The sequence below is a fragment of the Engraulis encrasicolus genome, chromosome 1 (assembly GCF_034702125.1).
Source record: "Engraulis encrasicolus isolate BLACKSEA-1 chromosome 1, IST_EnEncr_1.0, whole genome shotgun sequence".
NCBI classification, from domain to species: Eukaryota; Metazoa; Chordata; class Actinopteri; order Clupeiformes; family Engraulidae; genus Engraulis; species Engraulis encrasicolus.
In genome coordinates, this window is record NC_085857.1 from 52477222 (window position 1) to 52486835 (window position 9614).

At 42.1% G+C, this 9614-nt stretch overlaps 1 protein-coding gene across 1 annotated transcript; it reads right to left on the reverse strand.

Moving 5' to 3' along the window:
- Positions 1-364: 364 nt before the first annotated feature.
- LOC134458216 (uncharacterized) lies at positions 365-9614 on the reverse strand. Its single transcript, XM_063210410.1, has 9 exons — positions 9514-9614; positions 7763-7858; positions 6848-6919; positions 5850-5945; positions 5529-5666; positions 4883-4987; positions 3873-3941; positions 2944-3605; positions 365-988 (listed from the first exon to the last, which is right to left on the reverse strand). Exons 1-9 carry the CDS (start codon positions 9589-9591, stop codon positions 955-957), a joined length of 1350 nt encoding a protein of 449 aa, XP_063066480.1. The 5' UTR covers positions 9592-9614; the 3' UTR covers positions 365-954.

Here is a 9614-nt window from a genome sequence, read left to right on the forward strand (position 1 = left end):
CCGGCGTGAAGACATGGGGGGTGAGGTCACGCCTTTTGACCAATCAGTGGGCTGGTTGTCAACATACTGTTCAGCTCGCTTCAGCCAGCCAGCTAGCTTTAGACCTGAGTTGAGCTGAGTTGAGCGCAAGTCGAAATGCAAAATGTTGGCGGCTGAGTTGAGCTGTACCGGGAAAATATGTGCAGTGGAAATGACCCAATAGTTGCAATACCTTTTTTGACCATTTCCTGCACAGTACACCTTTAATGGCATAAAATACCATAAACTGTTCATTTTATATATACTTGTGACTCTATCAAGTGTGTGTGTTTTTAAATGTTGTGCACATAGTAAACAGAGTAATAACAAACCATTGTGTTTTTATCAGTGATTTATTTATTCTCTACTGGTCTCACACAATTATACCCCACACAATTGCCCATTTTCTCTGACCCATGCTTGGACGTGCACACAGTTGTGATGAGCTGGTGAGTTGTGATGTCTTCAGAAACGGACATCTGCTGGACCACCTGCTTAGCATGTCTCGGCCAAGTGAGGGAAAGATAAGGCAATCTTTGCTCTGGAGAAAAGGACGCAGTAAACTTAAGGGTTGGACTCATAGAACTCAAGTAGTCTCTCTCTCAAGTTCTAAGGGCTGTAATTTTACCACCAGGGGGACCCGCAGAGTTATTTTCTTCACCCCGCAAGATCATTTCAAAAGTGTGCTGGCCCAAATACAGTACACCATTAATCTGTAGCATAACAAGACATGAACAAGACTTGAAATTTGGTGTGTATGAGTGAGCCCAGGCCAATGAAACAGCTCACACTCATATGCAACACAATATGTGCAGGCACATTTGAACAACCATATGATGGGAAAGATGAATGTAATGACCATGGCTACTTTTAAGTATTTTTGCCCAGACCAGATCCCCATGTCTTCCCATCCCTTCCCTTCTTTTCTTTTTTTCCCTACTTGTAGCAGCAGCACGCACTGAAGAGGATCCTGTAAGCAAAACACAGATCAGATCGATAATGAAATGAACACATCTGTAAATACGTATGTACTGTACATAATAGATGCATGTATGCACATATGCATGCATGGTAACACTTTATTTTAGGGATACATCTATTAGCACTAATACATACAATATTAATTCCTTAGGAAGTGACTTGTAAGGCATGTACTAAGCAAAATCAGACAGTTGTTAGACATTTATTCGTAAATGTCTTGTTCATGCACAATAAGGGATTTATTACCAATATAACCTTAGTAAGGACCTAGTAGACCTAGATTTCTATTTCTGAGTAAGCAGTAAGGGCCAGAATACAATGTGTATAAGCTCCTGGTACACTGTGTGAACAAACCCTGAACAGTGTGAAAACAGATGTGGAATAAGGGTCCCTATTCTAAAGTGATGCATTCCTCAGCCCAGGTGGCTTAGGGCCCCCACACTACCTAGGGCCCCCACACTACCTAGGGCCCCGACTCTACCGCCCCAGGAAGCAAAGTGTAAGAACACTTCTAAATATTCGCTAATTTCATTAGACATGCGGATCTCACTTATTCTACTCAATATACAAGAGAGTGATTGGAAGCTTTATATAGCAAGGATTGGACGTAAACTTCTTAATGACGGTGGGTGGTGAGATGTCCTTTTTTCATACACCAATTCATTTTAATTGTAAAAACCCTACAATAAATGCAGAATATAACGATGAGTAATAGGTTGGAAGCGAAACTAAGCTATTCCTTTGTGATAAATAAGTTAATGTTTGAGAAACTTAGCTCCAAGAAGTGCAGTGCATGATGGGTACGCCCTTAGTCAGAAAAGCAATCCATGGCCAATGCAGCAATGATAATATTTCTGTTGTTACGTACATGGCAAATTGTTTGGATAGCATCTAAATTTCACGAGTGAGGGGAGGCGCTAAGGATGTAGGCTCAGAGCTGGGTAGGTTGTCTGTTGGCCTAGATTACGTACCCATCATGCACTGCACTTCTTGAAGCTAATGTTCTCAAACATTTACTTAATTATCACAAAAGAATAGATTAATTTTGCTTCAAAACTATTATTCTAATGTTCTGCATTTATTTTGGGGGGTTTTACCATCAAAACTCAGTGGTACATGAAAAAAATTACATCTCACCAACCCACCGCCATTGACAAGTGTACGTTCAATCCTTGCAATATAAAGGCTCCTGTTACCTCCCTTAAGTTGTTATGAAAAAGAGAAAACTAGATGACTCAACAGTCTAAGTACTAATTATTTAATATATCCTTACACTTTGTGGATCGGGGGTGCTAGGTAGTGCGGGCCTGGGTGGTGTGGGGGCCCTAGATTACGAAGGGGACTTTGGTAGTGCGGAGGACCTGAGCCATCTGGGCTGACCAATGCATCACTTCAGAATAGGGACCCTTATTCCGCATCTGTTTTCACACTGTTCAGGGTTTGTTCACTCAGTGTGTCGGGAGCTTATACACATTGTATTCTGCCACTTACTACTTACTAATAAATAGAAATATAGGCTTACTGGTCCTTATTAAGGTTATATTAGTAATAAATCCCTAATTGGGCATGAACAAGACATTTGTGAATACATGCTTAACAACTGTCTTATTTTGCTTAGTACATGCCTTACAAGTTACTTACACAGGCATTAATATTGTATGTATTAGTGCTAATAGATGTATCCCTAAAATAAAGTGTTACCGCATTCATGTACGTACTGTATGTATGTATGTATGTATGTATGTATGTATGTATGTATGTATGTATGTATGTATGTATGTATGTATGTATGTATGTATGTATGTAAACTATGTAGTATGTCAAGGGAATATGTTTAGGAGAACACAACAGTAATTAAAAGAAAAGAGACTAGGTAAAATCATACACAAAACTCATCTCCACCTCCTCCTCCTCCTCCTCCTACTCGCATACACACATACACACCTCCTCAGGCCTTTCCTATTGGCTGCGTTCTGCTTCCGCCTCCTCTTTACCATTCCACCAAGGCGCCTAAAGAAGGCGCAAATCCCCTGAGGTTTCTGACCGTCCTCTTGTTCCACCACGCCGAGTTCCTCCCTGAGTTCCTGCCTGACTAACTCCTCCGTCTTATCCAAATCACTAGTCTCCTCGCGTGGGGTCTCTTTGGTCTCCTGCATTGCCTGGGGAATGCTAAGGGGCTCCACCTTCCTGCTTCTCCTGCCCAGGCTCCTGAGGTTCTTGCCCAGGCGTCTCAGGAAAGGGCAGCAGACCCCCTTCTCACATTCCTGAGTGCCCTCCTCCACGCTGGCCACACTTCCACTACCTCGCTCGGCTGCGTCCTCCTCAACAACAGCCTGGTCCTGCAGCAGCTGCTGGGTGGGTGTCTGCTGCTGAGGGGAGTCGGCAGATGCATCAGCTGCACTAATGTCCAGGACGGGTGAGTCATGGTCAGTGGAGGCCGCGCAGTCTTCCTCCTCTGAGGTTTCCTGGCTGTCCGCGGGCTCGTTCCAGCATGTCGGCACCAGCACCATGACTTTCCGCACTGGGCGGAGGCTGGCGTTGTCGATGCCTTTGGCGGTGGTGGTTGGCTTTCTCAAGTTTCTTCTGAGACGAGGGTCACTGAAGGCCTTCTCAAACAAACACGCGCGCAGCCACACACCCACACACATGCACACACTTAATTGGGTCACTGGATATTTTTTTTGTAACAGGCACCAGGTTAATAAAATGATTAATAATTGTTAATATCTGTACAAACAATATGCTGTTTAGAAAATCAAATAAAAAATAATTTAACCCATGCAATAGTAGCATTATCTGTTGTTGCGTCACACTGACGTCTGGTATTAAAACACATCAATGACATCACTCTGCGTCACTCTATACTAGCTTACCGCAAGCAGGCTGTAATCATCGTTCAAATCAAAACGGTTGCTCGATCCTTCATCAGGGTCTTGATTAAACTAAACCACACACACACACACACACACACACACACACACACACACACACACACACACACACACACACACACACACACACACACACACACACACACACACACACATTGGGTTTACACTAGATTTCACAACTTGGAGCATAGTCAAAAATAAAAGTAAAAGCAACACAGTTTTTAAGATACAATGGAGTAAATGGTGTAAGTAATATCGTGTGCTAGTTGTACTAGCAAAAGGGAAGAAAGGAGTCACACACTGGAGCGGAATGCAAAATCAAAAACTGTATTAAACAAAGCCGAAAAAAGTGAATAAAACCGACAGACAAGGGGCAAACGTTTCGGGTCTAGCCCATCATCAGTGTTCCCAGTTTCCAGTTGTACTTGCACCATGAATTTACTTTTTACTAGGAGGCAGTACTAACATAGTAGCCTAACCTCAGCAACATCTTCCCTTAGTTAATAATAAGGTATCACTAAGATGTCAGTGAATCTTGATGTATCACGTATATTTTCACACCAAGTTCCCTTTCAGTGCATCAAACTCAGTCCTCTTCAAGTGGACCAGAAAGAGAACTGTCAGCAAAAGGACTCAGTTCTGTTTTTCTTCATATTGTCTATTATGAAAAGAACCGGCTGAAGTTTCTGGTCCCTTTGGGCTTTTATGATGTGTCAGTCCTCTTTTTGATCAAACCCGGTCGTCTAGAGCTCTACTCAAGTGATAACACCAAGTCACAAGTGTGATTTGTCAGGACTCTTAAGCGAACTGTACTGAGACCATGTCAATACTCAGCACGGTTCACTTCCGAGCGGTCTGGAAGGTACACTTCGGAGCATTCACATATGTGCAGAAATATGTAACACAAACTGTATGTGCTGAGTCACAAGTCTGAATTTGCTTAAATGGATGAAAGGGACCAGGTGTGAAAAGTCCGTGAAATGCCAACGTACCTCAGTAGAGCTGGAAGCATCACTAAGATGACAGTCTCCAGCGTTGTCCACCGTTGTGATGCCTCTGATAGCATTCCAGATCTCATCATCGTCATCGCCCTCATCCTGAGCACACATACAAATATAACTATCATGTCCATATGCATACCCACTGAGATAAATATATAGTATGTCACCTTGAAGACGTTATGCAGCTGCATTAGTTGATCAGGCATCAACCTATTAGCCTGGTTTCTACCAGACCTCTGTGTGGCTCTGGAGCCCCATGGTGGCGCTCCAGACACATATGTCGGTCAACCTAATATAGCATTAATGTAGGGCCTAGATTGCAGGCATTGACCTCTGTATTTTTAACCCCTTATCATCTTGCTCATCATAGAGGCAAAAAACCTACCGACTGCCCAATAAATGAATACAAGTTCAGCCCTGCCTAGCCCGACTCACACCAGTTTTACGAAAAAAGACAAAGAGCTCACTCGCAGGAGTTAATAATCAGACACACACACACACACACACACACACACACACACACACACACACACACACACACACACACACACACACACACACACACACACACACACACACACACACACACACACACACCCTTTAAATATATTCAGTGGTTAGAGACGTTGCTACTCACATCGGCAAGGCTTGTGGCGTCTCCCAAACATGCGTTGCTATCTGCGGCTCTCGAGTCATCACGAGCCCCAGGTCTCGTCCAGCTCTTCACCCCTCTAGGTGGAAGGGCTCTGGCTGATGGGAGGCGAAGCTGAGGTACCTGCATCAACGAGAGAGAGAAAGAGAGACGCTACTTTCCAAAATGTTACCAAAATGGTAGGGATGTTATGAATGTCTTCATATGTGACTCTGGGTAATGGGAAAGCAATGTCATTATGAAAATAAAGACGATTTTTCAACATCTACATGAAAGGGCTTCAATGGCTTCAGCTGGATGTCTTACCTGGCTGGGGCCTGCAGAGACACTGCTGGCGCTGGAGGAAGCGCTTATGTCTGCTTCTCTGCTCCAGTCCTCCTGGCTCAAACACTCACTTGTGGGCTAAAATACGTAGAATAGACAGTAGGTAAAGTAGATGGAAGACAGATTCAAACGCAGTGCACAACAAGTTAAAAGGACTTGTCATAATATACCACAGCACTCATTTCATTCATACAATGGGTGCCAAACAGCCAATTGAAAGGATTAGACTCTTGGGAGGAGTGAACCCAAGTTCCCCAATTGTTGACATTTGAACATGATTGTCGTGTTGTCTGGCAACTTGAGTAATCCTCCCAAAAAACGTAACCCAATCAACATGGAGGGTAAAGTGAATTGACTGTAGTTTTACAAACGACAAGGCCAGGGTACCTAATTGGTACACTGTAGCAAATTTCCCCTGCAAAATAACGGCAGTTACTGGCAATTATATTTACCTGTAATTCTACTGTTATTTCACACCAAACATCAAATACAGCTCAGTGCTGTTTAATGTATCACAGTATATAACATTTTTTCAGCAGCAATTGAACTGTTAAATAACAGTACTATACAGAACGTTCACAGTATAGGTATTGTTAAACTAAAAGGGGTCTACAATATTTATACAGTAGCATGGGAGAGCAAGAAACGCAATTTCAAATTCTTTGTATGACCAGTGCATGTAAAGAAATTGACAATAAACTTGACTTGACTTGACTTGACTTGACTAAGTCAAATAACAGTACACTTCAGTTAAAAAGTTGAAGATTGTACTGTGAGATGACAGGCAAATACTTGGTCATAGTTGCATTCATGTAACCACCCCACCCCACCCAATACGTGACTCAAAGTAATATCTTCACAGTAGTTGTCTGTTTTTTCAAAAAACAGTAGGATGCTGTTGCAGAATTGCCCTAAATTAACAGCTATTTTTTACAGTGTAGAATGATCATGTCAGCGCTGCTGACAGCTCTTTGCCTTACCTTGTTGGGACCTTCAGAGATAGGTCTGGGGCTGGAGGCACCACTGTTCGATTCTCCACTCAAAGTCAGAGGCTAAAACATAAATTAGAATTCTTCAGATTGATTTAATTATTGTGAAAATATGAGACTCCCTGAGTGGTGCCGAGCAAAAAAAAAGAGTTGCAAGGAGGCATCTGTGAGTGAATGGGCTAATGCAGGGACTCACAACCTTTTTTGAACAAACACACCCTGGACCTCATCCTAAGCCTTCCAACGCCCACTGGACCTCATCCTAAAGCCTGATTCGGATGGGACTTGTATTACCTATGGACCCCCCGTAATTCGGAATAATTACAGGGAATGTCTGAGTTCTTAGTCCTGTGCGAATGTCTGCGATTTGTGAGGTAATAATTCCGCCACAAATTACCTACTGTATTTCGGCGAAACTCAGACGTCCTGGGGTAATTTTACATAGGTGCGTCGTCTGAACTCCCTTGTAATGTCTGTGAATTGACTAAATAACAGACGTTTATTCATCCCGTCCGAATGCGCCCCGAAAAATCACGGAGGTCCAGGGGTAATTGCGAATTACCAGGGGTCCATAGGTAATATTTATCCTGTGCGAATCGGGCTTAAGACTTACAACGCCCCCCTCGACCTCATCATAAGCCTGCGAACAACCCCCGTAGTCACAATAAGCACCACCCTGTCTCAACTATATCTGTCTCAACACCCTCCTTGGGCTCCCCAACACCCCCCTGGGACTGTACAACCCCCTTTTAGAAACACTGGGCTAATGCAATGTAATGTGCTTTGGGTCCTCTTCTAAGTAAAGGAACAATATGTATATTATTGAAGTCAGTCCATTTGCATTAACTTAGTTTATGGTATCCAGTGAAAAATAGCTGCTGTGATTTCAGTGGCAGCAGATCTTACCTGACTGGGAGCTTCAGATATGAGGCTGATGGTGGACACATCATCGCTGCATCCATCACTCACACTGTCTTCATCTAAGAGTTCACTCATAATGGGCTAAAACACAACACAACACAACACAACATCTCATTATTTTAGAATGTCTGGAAATTAATAAATGAATAAATACTGTATATCAATAATAATAAATATGTCAAGGAGTTCTGTCGGTCGAGATTCTTACCTATCTTCTCAAATCGCTTGGTTTAAGTTATATGATTTAATACAAAAATGTATTATACATTTTATGTATATGGTGCACACAAAAGAGAATGTGAATAGAATCAAGGAACAGCAAGTGATTATGACGCCATGCAGAATGCCTGCTCATGTGATGCGTACCCATTATGTCATAATTGCTGTTTTAGCATCCAACATCATCAGTTGAAGCCAATGGCAGTTGTGGTTGAAGCCAATGATTGTGAGCCTACATCATGTAGTACAGTCATATTGGCAATCTAAAACTGTATTTGGTTCTTCTTGGTTGTGATTGGCTGATTTGGTATTCCATGCCATTTGTAAAAAAAACAGCAATGTGCGTGATGTGATATGCAGTTTCAGAGCCATAGCCCATTGGTGTTTCCCTGGTAACCACTTCCCCTAAAATGCACAATTTGATTTTTCCCCCCTTTTCTTTTCTTTAATTATGTATTAGACATGAAGAAGTATGAGTAAACTATAACCCCCCCCCCCAAATAAATAAATAAATAAAACAATAAGAAAAAAACACAATCCACCCACATCACACACCAAGGCGTTTCAGAGTGTGATGTAGGCTATGTAGGTTATGTCTGCACATGGGCTAATGTCCCATGTAGGCCTAGCCTACCTGTGAGTTACTGTGGGGTCAGGCTCCATGTTGTGTTTGTCTGATGCTCCACATGCTGCATATTACTAATGTGCAATAACCATGTGATGTAAGGCCTAGGCTATGCCTTGTCCTTACTTGTCCTCTTGTTCAGGGACGCAAAATGAATTTCAGTTTCAATAGGCTAACCATTGATAGCCCAATAGGCTTTACATTACATGCCTGTTTCTTTAAAAATATCAAGGGTAAACCAATGTCTTACCTGAGATGTGGTGGATTCAAGAAAGGGTGTAAAAATACATTGAAAAGAAAATAGCAATGATGCATACAAATGAATACATATAGCGTGCCACAATCCTGAAGTGGACAAAAATCTGTAGACACAATAATCACTGCTCATACACTATAATGATGCTGTCACTCTAATCCAAAAATAACTAATGAACAGTGTAGGCCTATGCATTACTAACATTCTCTAAGCCCTTATGACACAATACTTTCACAAAATCTTTATGATGTCATCAGATTTTAGTGGTCCAAACTACTGGTCCAGAGGCCACATTCCAGGAGCTCCTATGTAACCAACACTCCTACCACGCTATGTTAAGTTATGATTCAGAGTTTACCTAGGCCTATGCTGATAGGCTTTGTAATGAGCAGTCATTGTACCGAACTCTTTGGTATTACTATATTTTTTTAGACAATTTGGGTACTTTTACGCAAAAATAAAAGGGGGGAATTCATCTTTTTTCTTTCTTTTTAAAGTTTATTTTATATTTGCATAGCCATGTGAGTTTGTACACATCCTTTCCTATTGCAGTGCATGGAATGTATAGCCTATGTGCCTGATTTATATAATACTCATTATCATCACTGTCTTAAACACATATGAATCTCATATCACCTGTTGTTGATTCAAAAGAGGATGCCAGTTTCTGTAGTGCACGGTCCTTGATCTCTCTTCTCTCCCGTTCAACTGCATTCACTATCACCCCGTAATGGCTG

What these genes read in the sequence shown, in the direction of transcription:
- LOC134458216 (XM_063210410.1), bottom strand. Translation starts at nt 9,591, where the DNA reads ATGCAGTTGAACGGGAGAGAAGAGAGATCAAGGACCGTGCACTACAGA. An exon ending in CTCTTTTGAATCAACAACAG is followed by an intron (nt 7,859 to 9,513) that starts GTGATATGAGAT and finishes GTTGTGTTTTAG; the next exon opens with CCCATTATGAGTGAACTCTT. An exon ending in TCTCTGAAGGTCCCAACAAG is followed by an intron (nt 5,946 to 6,847) that starts GTAAGGCAAAGA and finishes TACGTATTTTAG; the next exon opens with CCCACAAGTGAGTGTTTGAG.